We start from the raw sequence: 17,765 nt of genomic DNA, 5'->3' as shown, positions 1-17,765 counted from the left end.
AACCATATTATGACCCATAGATTTATGTTCTCGTTGGGCTCACCAAATATTAACATCCAGTTTGTTATTGCAACTGTGATGAACAAGGACCTTCTTTTTTCAAAAACTAGCCAGACTACTTTCTTTAAGTTCAAAAACCTCACTTCTTAATCAGACCTCATTTTTGTGAGTAAGCGAGCACCAGACACGATGAGCTCAGGGTGTAAAAATGCTCCATTTCTGACTCCGGCAAAACAAGCGCACAATCAGTCACCTTGGGTGAGTCAGGTCTGACCAATAAACAAAATCGTCCCCTCTGATTCAGCACACGTGTGCAACATTTTGGCCCAGATACCACATTTGAGTGCTATTTTTTTGTATGGTGTGTGTGGGGGTCAGCCAAATCTATTTGGAGCCCGTCTTGTGTGTGTCTGTGTGTGTTGCGAGGTTACGGTGAACTCATCATTAACAGTAATTTGCTCTGTCGGTAATGAGCTGCAGTGGAAGGTCAGAACAGTCCAGTTAGACCCACAAAGACCAAGAGCAGAGAAAAAACTTTTCCCACCAGTAACCAAATTTGGCATGTGATTTTAATTTAGCCAGACGTGGAGAGCTTGCATATTTTCTTTGTTTTTAGGCTCATAAAACAGCTGCGTTTCCATGTAAAAACCTGACCCCAGAGTTAACGAGGCCCCAAGCAGACAAGAAAGTTGAAATATACGAAGACAAGCCAGATATAAGACATAGTTTAACAGCCACAAGGCTTCTGTAAAATGGAGTTGTATCGTTGCTAAATATCTAAAATAACTAAGCACTTCTTTCTCTCGCAGCTCCTGAGGTTCTTGCTCAGAAGCCGTACAGTAAAGCAGTGGACTGCTGGTCCATTGGAGTGATTGCCTACATCCTGTAAGTACTGACTCGTCTTCTTTGTGTGGTATTACACTGTACAAGCGCTTTCACCCATGTCCTCTTCCTGGCTCTGTCCCTGTCTAATTCTAATTGGGCCTGTGCATTTAAAGGTCACATAGAGTGGTCCTGTTGCACATAATGTTAGTTATGGAGGTCTACTTACATACATTAAGTTGTTTTTATGGTCAAAAACCTCCTAGTTGCTGTAAACGAGCCGATATAAATCCTCTTTTCTGACGCTGTTTCCCAGCCGTGAGATTTGAGACTCAAGTCTCTCAACCCGGAAGTGACATATCAGCACACCCGCTCTCAGAAGCGCAGCTCCCCCCTCTGGAACGGTGGATGCACTGTTACTCATTATCAAAACAATGTTTAAAAATAGCTTCTTCACGTCTCCCCGCCACAGTCCCTTTTATGACTTTGGCCCGGAGTCAGAAGACACTGTCGCTCGTGAAACACCTCCACAACGGACGTTATTCTTCTTCTGCGGTTCAATGTACGCAATCGGATGTGCCCGGACTAGTGCCCGGTGCAGGACGATCGGCTGTTCCGGAGAACCGGTGTTTACGTAACCATAACAGGATTTTCAGAGATCTCGGTGAGCCCGAGATTACAATAAAACACAGCGTTCTCAGCAATGGCTGAACTGTTTGTTTAGAACAATCAGGGCTTCTTAAACAAGGTAATGACGCAGATACACACCAAAAAACAGCGTTAATTGGAACTTCCGGTCTAGGTCCGCTTTAAGTTATTTCTCCACCAGAAATAAGTGGAAATAGTGGAAATATCTTCATGCAAATGCAGACTGTCTGTATGTTTTCAGACTAAGTGACATTAGGAAAACCTTTTTTGTTTTGTTTTGTAAGTCTAAGTTAAACCGGCCTTTTAGAATACATGTACGTAAACCTGTTTGTCCAAGTGAAATTGTAACTAAATCCGATTTCTCAAAGTTGGACTGACACACCCAGATCATGTGACTGGACAGTTCCCACCCCTGACTAATACCTGGAAATAATAGAAGAAGCCAGTAAACAGAAGAATAAGACAACAGCGATAAAAACATGGGATTATTCAGGTACATTTGGTAAATTTTTTTGGACTTAGTCATCTTTACTTTTAATTCGGTGGATGGTAGGAAGATTGTCCTAAAAAAAACGTCCAAACAAGCGGGCAAAGGAGACACACTTCATTCAATAAATCAGTTCCCAGTGAGTGCTTAGTTGTCCAGTTGTTCAATTCAATGGTATAGTCCAGGGGTCTGCAACCTGTGGCTTCAGCCACTCTTCAGCCACTCTTCAGCCACTCTGCAGTAGCTCCTTGTAGCTTTAGAGATCAAGGCGACAAATAAAAGTGTTTTAATATGTTGTGCATCACATCCAACGTCACCGTAAAATGCAATAATAAATACATATTTGGATGTCCTGTCCATCTTTCGATCCAAATGCCTTTTTCTCAAGCATGAACGACATGCAATCCATACATTTGCTTAATTTATTTCAAAGTGGGTTCATTTTAATTTCATCAATTTGCCGCACACAATGAAACAATGGAAGAACTAGGTCTACATCAATATGTCTTTGATTTTTGCTCCACTTTATAAGAGGTTGGGGCATAAACTGAACATTTTGTAGTTATTCAATTTCATAAATGAAAAAAAAAGTATTGCTATTTCATGTAGTATATCCGTCTAAAAAAACCTTTATATGTGTTATTATCTTCATTTTGCGTTTTTTTTTGCGGCTCCAAGTGAATTTTATTTGGCAACAAAAATGACTCTTTTCACCCTAAAGGTCGCAGACCCCTGGTTGAGTCGAGTTGTGGCTCAACTGCACACGAAGTGAATGGCACTCATGTTTGTGGAATTAATTTTTTGTTTAAAACGGGGCCAACCAATGAATTAATAGTTTTGCTTCAAATGTAGCCTTAAAATTGTGGAGCCATGAGAGGAAAATTGTTATGTTTCATTATGTAAAACCAAAAAAAAGTAAAAAGCAAAAAGAGACGCAATTATAACATTTTATGACTTTGTCGCAAAAGAACGAACCCACTTCACATTAAGGCTGTTTCTAATCATCTTATCGTTGTTTATATGGATGAATATGTACTGGATGTAATGGTGATTGATGATTGCATAGCTCTAAGCTCATCAAAGCTGCTTTGATGTTATTTAAATGGATTTTCGTAGCTTCGTCCAGACTGTGGACTTAAATTACACTTTGCTCAGACAAGTATTAGACGCAAAGATTTTGAACCTGGATCAAAACAGCTCCACTTACACATCTGTAATCTTGTTTTCTACCAATTGGTCCAGCTATTGAATGACTCAGACTTACTATGACATAATGTAGCTGAGAGACTCCCTTCTAATTCTAGCCTTGTATGGACATGGAGCTGCAGGTTCTTTTTCACTGGTTTTTGTTTGTTTTTCATCTGCTGTGTCACATCACCGAGTCTCCCTCCCCCAGTTCTAGTGTGTACGTGGAATGTCTATAATGCTGCGGGTCACTGTGCACATATGTATGTTTTTGTGTGGGGCCATTGACCCCTCAAGTTTGAACAACACCTGAAGCCGCTATTGTAATTATTTTCAGATGGTGTGTGTGCACACTTGTGTGTGAGTGCGTGTTCCTCCTCACAGACTCATTAGTAGCTTGAGCGTGGGCTCAGTTCAGGGGGTCAGAGGTCAGCGGCAGGTTAATGGGATGAGGCAGGGAGAAACGCATGAACGAAAACAAATGTTTGTGTCTGTAATTTGTCTCTGTACTAAAATGGATGTCTCTCACACCGTATGACAGTATAGTTGTGTGTGTGTGTTTGCTAATCTATAAACTAGAGCTGCAACTAACAATTCATAATCGATTAATCTGTCGTTAGGTAAACGTCGTTCTCATAAAATATGAGAAAATGTTAAAAAACGTTGATGAGTGTTTTTTTCAAACCTGGAAATGACGATGTTCTCAAATGTCCAAATGTTTTATCCACAAACCAAAATCATTCAGTTTTAACGATTTCTTTGTTGTGGAGAAGAGAAACGAAGAAATTATTCACATTTAAGAAGCTAAAACGATCAGAAATCTTGTTTTAATATTGAAAAAAAGCTTCAAATCGAGACGGTGAGTGTGTATCCATCCCATCATGTATATAATGACACCATTACTAAGCATAGTTAGAAAGATAACAAAGTCAAATAAAATAAAATAACAAAATGAAAAAATGAAGAACAAAGTAATCGAACAATAAAATCAATAAAAAAAGTATGTTTTTAAAAGTGAAGAAGACGAAGGACATCGCCACACATCGCCAGTCAAGCTGTGTGTGTGTGTGTGTGTGTGTGTGTGTGTGTGTGTGTGTGTGTGTGTGTGTGTGTGTGTGTGTGTGTGTGTGTGTGTGTGTGTGTGTGTGTGTGTGTGTGTGTGTGTGTGTGTGTGTGTGTGTGTGTGTGTGTGTGTGTGTGTGTGCACGTGTGCCTGTGCATACATACTAGAGAGACAAAAACAGCTCCCTGCTGGCAATTAGCACAGTTAGTGTTGGGATTTAGAGCTTGTTGCTTGTTGCTCAGGTGGAAAGATCACATGAGGTAATCAGCCATGATAATCACGCTGGAGTGTGTGTATGTGTGTGTGTTGGATGAAATGGAGGGTGAGCTGGGTGAGGGATGGGTCTTTAACCAATAGAGAACCAGAAAAACAAAAATGAGAACCCAATTCTCTCCTCATTGCTGGCAGAAGCTCTCTTTCTTTCTTTCTTTCTTTCTTGGTGTGCTTTTCTTTTATTCTTTTGTGCTTGTGTGTGTGTGCATTGATGTCGAACAGCATTTTTGTAAAAATGAGTGCATCGAGTAACGAGGTGCAGATGATGTTTGTGGTCGAGCAGCTCTGTTATTGGTTCAGGTGGCTCATTATTGAGTCTCACACTGGTTCACCAGCACGGGCACACCGCTAATCTCATGTTAACGTGATTAAAGTGACACAGCCAAATATTGCTAAAACAGAGACTGTTCCACCAACCTCAATTTTGCACTCTGCCAGGAATCTATTAACGGTGTTTTGTATACAAATCCTGTCACAGTAAATAAGTGACAGAATTCGTATGCAGTACAGCACAGTTGGCTAATCAAAAACATTTAAATTTTATTAGTGATTAAATGTCCAGGGTGTCAGATTTAGTGGCATCTCATGGTGAAACTGCAGCAGATTGTAACAAATGTAAGACTCCTCCACTCCTTTCCTTTTTAAATGTATCAAGAAAATATGGTGGCCTCCACTTAGCATAAAAAACATTGTAGTTCTTTATTTGTTTCCACTCGAAACAGAAAAATGTGCGCTTAAGCTGGTTTGTGTGTTTGGGCCGCTGTAGCAATATCGTGGCACAAAATGGCAGCCTTTTGCCTAAAGTAGATTTATTCTACATTACGTCCTCTTATTGTATAGTTATACAGTACACATTTATAGTACTATTTATTACTATTATTCGCTAATATTATTACAACAACTACATCTCTCCAGCCACACACATATCTGGTCACAAAACAATTTTTCATGTGATTGTTTTGCGTATATCTATTATATCTCATGTCACTGTCCACTGTCCTCGTAGGGTTATTCTTAGTCTACGGAAATAAACCCATTTTTATTTTTTGGGAATGAATTAATACCTAAAAACATGTTTAAACATAAGATGTCACAATATGAATCTACTTTTCACCTGCAGGTTGTGTGGTTACCCGCCGTTCTACGATGAAAATGACTCCAAACTCTTTGAGCAGATCCTGAAAGCTGACTACGAGTTCGACGCACCATACTGGGACGACATATCAGACTCAGGTCAGTGTTTCACTTCTCCTTCTATCCTCTATACAGCCACGTTTCCATTGAGTGGAACAGTTTGTTTGTGTACAGTACACTACGTACTTCTTTGCATTTCCATCAGGAATAGTACCAAAATAACTAGCCCCTACTGTTCCATTTTTTTTGGGTCAAGCTAGACGGACTCCACCCACAACAGTCAGCTGATTGAGTGACACAAAAACCTCACTCCATTGCAGCTGGTGTTTCTCCAGTGCCTGCAGCCTATTCTCAAATAAAGCTTGATGTTGAGACAAACATCCACAAACCGAGCTGCTGGATGTCCTCCTTTGTTGTCTGTTGATGTCGCTGTTTGTCGTTGTCGGCTTTATCTCGCTGGGCTTTACCATTCCAAACCATACCGTACTGTACCAAATGGAACCGTACCATGATGGAAACACAGCACAGGTCTAATATGTGGCACATATGGACCACACACCCCCACCTGCACTGTGGTTTCTGACATCATCTATCTGGAATGAATGTATGTATTATAACAGTGTGTGTTTGAGGCTGTGTGGGGTGACTCTTTAACACAGTTATGCATCTGTCCAGTCCAGCAGTTAATCTAACAGATATTGTTGTTAAGCTAGTAACAACACTGTTTTTGGCTTGGTTTTGCAAAATTGTGCTATGAACAGCAATCAATCTGTCATTAGGTCCCCAACTTTGGCCCAGACTTATATATCGTAACTGTCGTTGGTAACTAGATTCCCCATGAAAATCTGGTAAATACATATTTGGATTCAAGCTGATGAATCCCGCTGACTTTACCTCCTGCTTCACTCTGACAGTGACACTTTTAGGGGTTGCAGGAAAATGCTGACTTTCCCACAAAATGAATTCAGTCTGTGAAGTAGCAGGGATGTTGCATGAGTTGTCCTTCCCAGAAACTTCCCAGTCTTTCACTTTTCACATTTAGTCAACTGATGTTAAATAAATAATGGCATGTGTCTGTTGACATTTTATGACCTTGTAATACATGTATCTTCTCAGCCAAGGATTTCATCGGCAGTTTGATGGAAAAAGACCCAGCCAAGCGTTTCACCTGTGAACAGTCACTCAGACACCCTTGGTGAGAAACACAGGCACGCACGCACTCACTGTGACAGTCAGACTCACAAAGAAGACAGCAGATCAATACAGATATTGATGTACAGCCAGAAAGTGTTAAAAGAGAACATGTGTGTGTGTGTGTGTCTGTGTGTATGTGTTAGGATTGCTGGGGACACAGCTCTCTGTAAGAACATCCATGAGTCAGTGAGCCGGCAGATCAAGAAGAATTTCGCCAAGAGTAAATGGAGGGTAAATTTTGTTTATTCATTAAATTGATTTTTTATCATAGCAAAATGTTGCTCTACTGTTCAGCGTTTGGAAAAAGAATTGCTTTGTAGATTCTCACCTGGTCAACCATATGGTCAGTAGTCAAATCAGTTTGTTTAAGTTGTTTAATAACTGCTCCTCACATAGTATGACTCTTTGTTGTTTTTTGTACCACACCTGTTATTAATGTAAGCTCCAGCGTTTGTTCATAGAAAGCAGATACTGCTCCATAACTTTATTGTCACTGTGAAATGAAAAAATCACGGACAATAATCCATCCTCACAGATCTCATACCAAATGTGCTTATGCCTTGGGCCAGCTCTGCTCATGGCAAATATATTCAATTTAATACCAATAAACCCTGCTAAATGGTACACACTGTACCTTTAACTGATCTGTTACATGATGTAATCTTAGCAGCTTAAAGTGAGTTCTTTTTTTCTTGCTTTGCTTTCTTGATTTAAATGTTTTCATTTCCATCCTCCCTCCAGCAAGCATTCAATGCCACTGCCGTGGTCCGGCACATGAGGCGGCTGCAGCTTGGCAGCAGTATGGGGAGCAGCATGGACTCCTCCAACCCACCGACTAGGCAGAACCAGTCTCAGAAGCTGGCCCAGAGCCTGAGCCAGACAGGCCAGAACCAGTCAGCTCAGAGCCAAAACACAGCGCAGAGCCAGAGCGCCAACATAGCCGCCAGCAAAACCTCCGACAACACCGTAGCAGCTCCGCGCAAGGAATGTGAGTATGAGTCAGCAGTGTCAGTGACACCAGAGAGGCAAGAGAACATATGTGCAGGACAAAAAGTTAAACACTTGAGTATTTGCTACAATTCCATCCAAGCAGCAATTGTCTTATGCTAATTTTAGGCTATTTCACGCCACACAATTTTCAGCATAGTAGTAGCCATCAAGTTTTGCAATGAATTGCGCCAAATGGACGTTTGATCAATACTTAGCAGTCGCTAAGTGTGAAATATTCAAAGATACGCCAACACCTCCTCCTCCTTCATCATAACTGATACCAAAACCAAAAGAAGAAGGAAACAAATAAATACAATAGTGTTTAAGAATATATCACAATATCCCATCTTGAAACTGCATTAACTGAAACACCATGATGAACTCACAGCGACGGCAAAGACTGCTGAATACAGTTCGGTGTGCACAGCAATCCGACCCACAAACTAATAGTATAAAGCTGCATCTGTATATAAAGTAAGAGTTTGTAGAGCAGAGTGTGTCTCTTAGCATTTCCGATAAACAAGTGCAGAAATATTTGTCTTGTACCGCAAATATTAGCATTTGCTGCACTGCAAGGTATTTTAACTATTTGCCACAATTGTCCTTAGCTGTGTTTCTGTCGAGTGGAGCAACAACTTAGTCAACTGTCAATTAAGACAGTTAGTGCAGTGCCCGTAGGAAGTATCCTATAGTGGGAGCTGAAGAAGATTTTTCAGTTATGGTAATAAGGAACGTAAGGGCTAACACAATACAAACACTGTGCAACCTCATTAGGCACAACGCAAATGTAGCTAGCTGGCGTGGCTGACAGTCACAACAGCTAGCTATGCTAATACTAATGGAAAATGAAAACATTTGCGTTGTGCCTAATGAGGTTGCACAGTGTTTGTATTATGTTAGCTCTACGCTAATGCTAATCTTAGCCTCGCTAGCTTACTTGGGGTCGTACCTAATGAGGTTGCACAGGGTTTGTATTATGTTAGCTCTACGCTAATGCTAATCTTATTCTCGCTAGCTTACTTGGGGTCGTACATAAGCGTTAGGGTTAGGGTTAGGGTTGGGGTTGGGGTTGGAGTTGGGGTTAGGGTAAGGGGTAGGGTATGGGTAGGGTTAGGGTAAGGGGTAGGGTCTTATGTTCCCCGGGTCCTTTTGGGTGAAAGCGGTCACATACAAAGAGGGGAACATAGGACCCTTTGGGTGAACAGTGGGGAACATAGGACCCTTTTTTAGAGAAAGGGTCCTATGTTCCCCCGTCACATACAAAGTGGGGAACATAGGACCTGGGGAACATAGATATGGTCCTGCACACTTTTGGAAACAGGTTCGCCAAGTTAGCTGCAAAGTATTAGCATGCTAATGCAAAACAAATATGTGCTCGCGTATTGGTGAATGGACACCGACTTTGTCGTTTCAGTATAACACTGAAAAATATATGTGTTCTGCGGTGAACGGTGTGAAAATGTCTCACCCACCGTGATGACAGCCTCTTCACTCCCACCTCCCTGCTCCAGACAGCGCAGCTGCTGCTTATGAGCCGCTTCCTGCCTGGCGTAGTGTGGTAAATCAGTGGAAGTGCAGCATGATAAATCAGTGAAAATTAAAATTACTCCAAAAAATGTGAAAATCAAGGATGGACACCATTGGGCCATGCTCATATCCAAAGTCTTAGGGCAATCTGACTAACGGTCGGCGAGATATGCCTGTCACAGACAGACACACAGACGCAACTTGTTTTATAGATAGATTATAAAATAGAAATTGCATGATAAGCTGCTGGTTTAACTGCTTAGTCCTCCCTCTCAGGTGTGACTGCACCGGTCACGCCCTGCAGTCTGGCGTCTACAGCTGCTTCTGCAGCCACAGGGGCAGAGCTGAACCGACCCCATCCCTCAGCAGTGCCCGCCCCAGTGCTCACTGAGACCAAGTGACGCCAGGTCCCGCGGGGAACCAGCTGGGAGGCCACAGCACTGTGAGGCAAAGAGAAACAGGAGGACAACAGGAAAGAGAAGAAGATGATTCTCTTCCTCGTCCCTATTTTTCACTGTACTTCCTCTTGGATGCCCCTCAGCTAGTTCCCCGCCCTGCTCCCGGGAGAGCAGAGGACTTTACCTCCACTCCACCAGTTCTTGCCACTCAGCACAGCACTGTACGCCCACCACCCACACAGTAGAACAGCAACAGCACAGCTACCGACTCTCGTTGTGGATCTTTCTGCTGCCAGCTGTACTTGGTGGCTGTGTGATGAAGAGAGTCCACTGCTCTAAACTTGAGCGGGAGGTTCGGTGGATTCATATTATTCAATGTCAGTCAACTTCAACTTCCCTCTTGAATCTGGTCTTTCCTGTGCCACTTTATTAAGCTTTATTCCAATTTTTGGTTCAATTGTTGGCAACTGGATATTTTAATTTTTTACTACTACTACTATTGTTGTTGTTGTTTTAAAGGAGCTATATGTAACATTAGACAAATAGATAATTGCCAAATTGATAGTGCTACTTTACGGTAAATAATTAAATAAGACCAAAGACAAGATGACAGATTGCTATAAATTATTTTGTTTCTCAAAACTAAGACTCCATTTCCCATAATCACAGTGTTTCACTTTAGCCCCGTTTCCACCACGAGGTACAGTTCAGAATCAGTCACGTAGTTATTTATGTTATTATTGTCAACTTTTTGGCCCCCTTTAGATTTGGGCTCTAGTACAGTGGTCCGACACCCAAAGGGTGGAACCAGACACACTGCAGTCTGTCGATTAGTCGATAAAGAACGCTCTCCATCGGGCAACAACAGGAACGGAATTGGAGAAAAATCTAAATGTTATGTACTGTGCTTTACTGCAGAAAGAGGACTCAAAGCCATTCTTTTTCTTACTGAATTTACACTGTTGCGCTGGTATGATGTCATGCTATTTATGTTGAAGACGCACAGGCACGTAGCTTATACACCGTGAGCTGCACTGTACTGGGTGGAAATGTAGCTATTGTTTCCACCATCACTACGTTCTCTGTCATCGGCCCCTGTAAAGCAATCGGTAAGATTTAAAAGAGGAAAAGAGGCTGGCAAAGTTCTTAGTAACAATCTACACAAATTCTACTAATGTTGGAAACAAACGTGACAGTGATTATCCATGTGGAAAATGCTACACATAGCACCTTTAAGACCTTTTTTCTATGTTCTTATAAGCTTGTCCGTCTGTTTGTTTGTGCTTAAAGAAGTGCTTTTAAAGAACCATACGACTGTTGAGATGTGAAAACATGATAAAGCGTTTTACCTATTTTGCACAGCGAGGTCCAGATTGTGTTTCTCAGATACAGATTTGCGGCACTCCACTTATGTTTTTCAGGCTGAGAGTTTAGATTGTAAACCTTTATGAAAGAGAAGATTTTAAAGCAGTGTACTACTACTTGTTTATTGTCTGAAACAATCTGATTTTGTTTTTTTCTTAATTTGTAAGTATTTTTAACAATCTCCCTTTAAGAGTTACATATACAGGTTACAATGATGCATGCAGCAAGTGAAGGATATGATGGGAAAATACATATATATATGATGATGAAGATAGTTCACCATTTGACTTTCAAACTAAAGAGGTAGCACAGTGCAGTTTCATGTGAGCTATTCGACACAAAATGTTCGACTCCATCTCACAGATGTTTAACTGCCTGTGTGAATCTTCAGATTTGGCCTCATGTGGAGTCAAAAATCCAAGTCGGAGAAGCTGCTGCCTTTAATTATTTGCTTTCACCTTCTAATGAAGCCATGATCTCCACGTCTCGCATCATCAAGCTGCTCCCAGTTCAGAAGTGCTCAGGGAAAACCGCAGCTGCACTGTGTGCTGGAAAATACTGGTTTGGTCGTGGTACAGATGCGACGTGACATCACAGATATAACGACCCAGAGCTTAAGACGTTAGTTGTAGGTTGAATATTGCCCCAGGTTTCGCTATAAACACTGCTACTGAAAACTTGGCTGCACAACACCGTAGTTTAATTGTCTAAATGGTAGAACAGTAATTTGGAAGCTTTTTGGGAATTTTCAAAGCAAAAGACCACTGTGTGGACATGAAAGCCTGGTTTATACTCCATCCCTTGACAGCTTTGATAATTGTCGCTCGATAAAACTCAATGAGTTGCCCAACACTTTCAGTTTATGCACCTGAACAGGAGCAGGAGAGGAAAGTGTCAAGCAACAATCGGCACATTTAAACGTGTCAGAGTGGAGTATAAATCAGGTCCAAGTCTGATAATCGTGGCACAATCTGACTTTTAATTAGTGGTCAATGGGGCCTTTCAGACATGACTCAGATTGCACAAGTGTACCATGTCGATCCTACATATCACAGTGTCATGTCTAAATTAGATGCAAAATCTCTTCTCATCCCTTTATTGTGAAATGTAGCCAAAGACTTGTGAGGGTACAAGGATAATTGGGTTTATTCGTCAGTACTTGATGCATTAGCTAGGAACTAGTCTGATAGAAAGTTGATAAAGGCACAAGTGAATTTAATGAAAGGGCTGAAATCCAGCTGCAAATGAATCTGGAGAGATTGATGAACGAATGACTTTTCTTTCTTATTCTGTTGCCATTGATATTAGTTACGATCTCCATAGAGTGCTGCTGAAAAGTAACTGCAGTGTATAGTACACTCTTAGAAATAAAAGTGCTAAGTAGAACCATATAAGGTTCTTGGGCTTGTCCTCATAGGAGAACCCTTTTTGGCTCCAGGAACCATTTTAGAGGGTTCCACCAAGAACCCTTTATTCAGGAAAGGGGTTTTAAAGGGTTCTCTGGATCAAAATGGTTCTTACTGGAACCATTAGTGTTACCAAGAACCCTTGAAAAACCCTTTCCCAAAGAAAGGGTTTTTCAGAAGCAAATGGTTCCAGGTAGAACCTCAGTCCTTGTAGAAGGACCCTTTTGGAACCCTTATTTCTAAGAGTGTTGTTCATGTGGCATATGAGGAGAGTGTGAGGCCACAGTTCGATCAAAGTCAAACCCATTTTTAAGGACAATGACTCACTGCATTTTTGTGTGTTTAGCCCAAACCCTCTGCCGCTGAAAGTGTAATATAATGAGGTATTTCAAGATTAGTCCATGTGCATTGTCCTAGCAGCTACTAAGGCCACGTTTACACTAGCACAGGTATTTTTAAAAACTGAGACTTTCCCCTGCGTTTTTGGCAATCTACGCTCCAAAAATGCGACCTTTTTACATTTGGTTATTATTGGTTAGGGGGAGAGCTTTGAGAATGAGGTTATGTCCCGGAGGAGTGGCGTGACAATTTTAGGATGTCGCGATCATCGCTGCTGTCACTCTGTCACTTATATAGTATAGTTATAGTAATAGTACTATAGTAGTATAGTTATAGTTGCGTATAGTTACGTCCATACATCGAGGGTGAGAGGTCAGTCGTTGTTGTTGTTGTTGTCGTCGTCGATGAGGATTCTGATCTCGACAGCTTATTTATGCGGGTTAAGATAAATGGAAACTTTTTTGAAAACGATCATGTGTGCACAAAGTTATTGTGGAAAACGGAGGGAAGAAAATATCAATTTTTTAAAATATCCAGCTAGTGTAAACGTAGCCTAAACCTGTAAGGTGTTCATGAATAGGCCAGTTAACCTCAAGTTATTGTGGGGGGGGGTTTTCTGTGCATATCAGAGAACAGTCAGAAAAACCTGTCGGTGTTTCTTGGTGAATGGGTTACAACGCCCACGACTCGACACAGTCCAGCTCTCAGAAACCTGTATTTACCGTGAGGTTTTGACAGCTATGTTAAAGTTAGCGATGTTATGTGTCGTTAACCACGTTATTATAGTCAATCCATGTAATGACCCATGTGCCACCGAGGGGAAAACTTTCAACCATGTAAGGGCTTAATTACAACAATCACCTTAATCTGATTAATCACTGTTAACATAACATAGTACGTACCCATTTACTGCTATGCATTTTTTACATTTAGAAGTGTTTCTTCATCAGCAGTTTGAAAAAACAAAGAACGAGTTTTAGTTTTTGGGAGAAGACACTGAGTCCCTACTTGGTTACTTATTATTATCATTATTATTATTATTTTTGTTCCTGAATGAGCTATGTGATGTACGTGGTGTTTGTTTGGCACAAGGATGTTAACGTATCGTCGGCCAAGACTGTAAGCATACTGTCATTAAATATGATGTCGTCCACTCGAGTCTGACATTTTGGGTTTACAAATGTGTTGTGAGGCAAACAGAGGGTTCAGGTTCATGCTCCTCTGTGGTTTTGTTTGTTCACTAAAGACGCGAAAGAGGAAAAAAAAACAGCAACTTTTCTGAATGAATCTTTCTGTACTGAAGATGCTACTGTAAATAGATTGTGAATATGAATCGTCATTTTCAAGGTATCATTTACAAATGTTTTGCTTTTGAGGCGTGAGTGAGTGAGTATGTGTTGAGAGAAGTTGATTGTATTCTCTATGGAATGTTTAATGTAAAGAGAAAAAAAAGGAAAAAGCTGAATTCCCCTTTACTTCCCACTGCAGTTGGCTTTTTTAAACTGTACCGCGCTGTGTGACAGCACAGTTTAATGCCATCAGTGTTCCACCACCTCTTCAGTCTCCAACTGAACGTGAAATCATCGTTTACCAAACTCAGGCTTACGTTTTTTTGCCATTGTAAAGGAAGAAATCCAAAGCTGTGATCGACTCTGAAATACAGAAGAAAAACAAAACAAAACGCTGTTTTGGCCGACAATGAGCCGCTCTCATCCGCCTGTTACCTTTATTCTCCTCTGACGTGTTTTTTTTTTTCTTTCTTTCTTACAAAGACGCTGCTGAAGTGCATTGTCATAAAGGAACAAACACATGCATGTCAGGAAAAAAAAAGTGCTTCAAGATTTCAACTTCACCCTGAGTGTCTGCATAATCTTGTAATTCCCTTGTACGATGTTAATATCTCTGTATTATGTAAAGACACGCACAGGCTGAGATGCCAGGGTTTATGAAAATTTGATGTAACTCAGTGGAAAGTTTCAGTTTTACAAACATTTTGAGACGAAAGTGTCTCAGTGCTCTTTGCACTGACACCTATAGACATACATACTCAACAATAATGCAAAAAAGGTGCATTATGTAATAAATATAAAGCAACTGGGCGTAAAATCCTCCTAATATGTCACAGAGACTCAGGAATCAACAGCACAGCCAAAATGTTTGCATTAAAAAAAATATTTTGCAGACTGCAAATCATGTTTATGTTTTGAAATCATGTTTTGGCATGTGGCACCACCTACTGCCGTCTACCAATCATTGCAGTCAGTAGAGTCTCAGCTGCCGAGCAAACACGGGTTGCCAGTTACGTCTGAGCTACACTGGCGGAGAAAACCAAACCTAAAAGACCTCGGTATTTTGAATTTGAGCGTAGTAACCGTTTTTGGCCACATTCTTACATATGGCGCCTTTAAGATTAGCCTTTCAAGCTTTTTTTTCTCCAGAGATCTTCAAAATACACACGAAGCAAAGCACCATTTCTGGAGCAAACATGGCAAAATAAAACCATATGTAATATGACTTAAGTTATTAGGTTAGCTTAGACTACAAGTTGGCTAGTTAGTTTGACTACAAAGCTATTTCATTTAGCTAGTTAGCTTTGCTCAGGTTCCAATACTAAATGCTAGTCAGTAACTAGCTAGCTCAGCTATTTGGTTATAGAGCAAATCTGAGCTAAGCTAATTAGTTATAGACTCTCAAGTTATTTCAGTTAGCTGCTTAGCTTTGCTCACTTTCCAATGCACCATGCTAGTCACAAACTAACTACCTTAGCAATTAATTTACAGAGTAAGCTGAGCTAAGCTCGATAGTTAAAGACTAGCATAGTTTGTTTGAAAGTACGCAAGGCGAAGTAGATAACTTAAGTAGCTCTGGAAGTCGGCAATGTGGGAAAACTTGAAATTCCATGTCATAATCTTGACCAAAATAATGCTGATTCACAATTTTGTTACAATAATTGTAAACATACGATTTTAACTCTTAAAAATGCTCCAAAACACACTGAAATATCACATGATGTCAAATAAAAAAAAACAAAAAAAAAAACACGAGTCTCCCCCTGGAGGCAACTCCAAATAAATCAGTAGGACTGTATGTTGGCAAGCCAGACTAGTCACTCACATGAAATATTACACTTCAGATGTATCCTGGTAAATAGGAAGTTCACCACTATCAACAAACTGTGAGTGTTTATTTATCGCCATTGATTGTTATTATTACAACTGTGTCTTTCATGGACGGTTAAAGTTGGGATTTCCGTTTGCCTCCGTAAATCTAACCAGAAGCTGCTGAGCGTTAAAAACTGTACCTCCCAAACAAAATGTTTGTCGAACTTGAACTCTGCAGGTTGCGTCCCTGAACCTGGCGTCTCCCTGTGTGTTTGTGTGTGTGTGTGTGTGTGTGTGTGTGTGTGTGTGTCCTCGTTCCAGCGCTTGCTGACCGTAGCTGGCTGTATTTACTCTCTGCATGTGACCACAACTATTTCCCACCTTGTGCACTGTTGTCACGTCGACAACACCCTCACGTGTCAGATCAGGCGAACCCTGATGCACTGTTTGATGATGATGGTGACTTTCTGTTAATGGGGCTTGTATATCCAATGCCTTCGACAATCATGTGCACATATCAGACTTGACGCGACGTGACGACACAGGAGCGACTGATTGTGTTTCGTTTGTCTTTTCTCCTGGAATAAATCCTGAATGATCATAACGTGACTCCTTACCCATTTAATTGTTGTGTGTTTTGCGTCTGTGTGCGTCCATGTCTATAAAATAAAACCAGTATGGCTCATTAGTCATATTTATTCCCTGAGTAAGAGCTACATGTCTACAATTATTAACGTGTGCGTCCATGTGTGTGTATGTGTGTGTGTACAGACATGGAGCAGACTCTCTACTGCTCTGACCGACATTTAGCCTGTGCATGCTCCGCACAGCAGATGTTTAGCAGACATAAAACAGATGCTGCCAACACTTGAGGCACATGTTGCCTTTACTAACACACTCGGATATAGGGCTTAAGCATTAAAAACACATTGTGTACAGATGTTTCCTCCCTGTGTGGTTTCTCCTTTGGTTTGCACTCTAGTATTCCCACTTTAATTATTTTACATAGCTACCAAGGGTTCAGTAAATTAACCCACTCATCATGTTTGAAATATCAGCGAGACAGTAACCATATTTATTTGAGGCTGAACTGCCAGTGGCAAACGATTTTAACTGATAAACAAATGAATTCATTGCCAGTGGCACCTTTGTTTTGGACGTAACATTATGAAATAAACCATTTTCAACTATCTTGCACACGCTGTTTGCAGGTCATAATCAGCCAGTGTGCATTTGCATAAATGTGTGATTCCTCACAGCTCAGAGCCTGGAGATGCAAGGTCCGCAATTTGTGTTTTTCTTTTACTCTAGGTGTGAAAGAGTTTGTGAAGTGACAGCTGTGATTGACTTGAGATTGGTTGGTGTGTGCATCAGTGGGAGGTGCGTTGTCTGTCTTTACATAGAGCTTTACTTCAGAGGGCTATACCTCCATAATGGGCAAACATTAAAGGGGTCATATTATACTCCATTTCTCCAAAATAAACTAGTTCCCTGGTCCCTAATGAACATGTCTGTGACATAGTTTGGTCAAAATACCATAAGGATGAAACACCACAGCAATTCAATCACCCTGCCAAAACAGCCCTGTTCAGAACGCCCTGTTTATCTTAAAGTTCCACAGTTAAAAAAAAGTAAAAGAAACTTAAGTGACAGGAAATGACATCAGCCACAGAGGCTACTGGGAGCTAACAGCAGTTAGCATTTGAAAAAGTGATCATTTGCAGGCTCTAGCAGGCACATTGGCATCATATATAACATGCATCCACTGGACGGATAAATTCTCTGAGGCTGGAAGTTTGTGTAGAACTCTGTGCTGCACTGTGGAGCCAAGAA

General features: G+C 40.9%; 1 protein-coding gene across 1 annotated transcript in view; it reads left to right on the top strand.

The window, feature by feature from the left end:
* The window catches only part of camk1da (calcium/calmodulin-dependent protein kinase 1Da), a gene marked incomplete at its 3' end in the record, with an annotated part of 55,539 nt that extends 45,815 nt beyond the window's left edge, over positions 1-9,724 (top strand). Inside the window, exons 6-11 of the mRNA XM_083907000.1 lie at positions 810-885; positions 5,599-5,711; positions 6,729-6,807; positions 6,950-7,037; positions 7,548-7,794; positions 9,600-9,724. Coding sequence (XP_083763126.1) covers positions 810-885; positions 5,599-5,711; positions 6,729-6,807; positions 6,950-7,037; positions 7,548-7,794; positions 9,600-9,724 — 728 coding nt within the window. The remainder of the gene's footprint in view (positions 1-809; positions 886-5,598; positions 5,712-6,728; positions 6,808-6,949; positions 7,038-7,547; positions 7,795-9,599) is intronic.
* Positions 9,725-17,765: the final 8,041 nt, after the last annotated feature.

The sequence above is a fragment of the Microchirus variegatus genome (assembly GCF_963457635.1).
Source record: "Microchirus variegatus genome assembly, chromosome: 20".
NCBI classification, from domain to species: Eukaryota; Metazoa; Chordata; class Actinopteri; order Pleuronectiformes; family Soleidae; genus Microchirus; species Microchirus variegatus.
The sequence above is the reverse complement of the archived record's forward strand: the minus strand, read 5'-3'. Positions and strand labels throughout refer to the sequence as shown.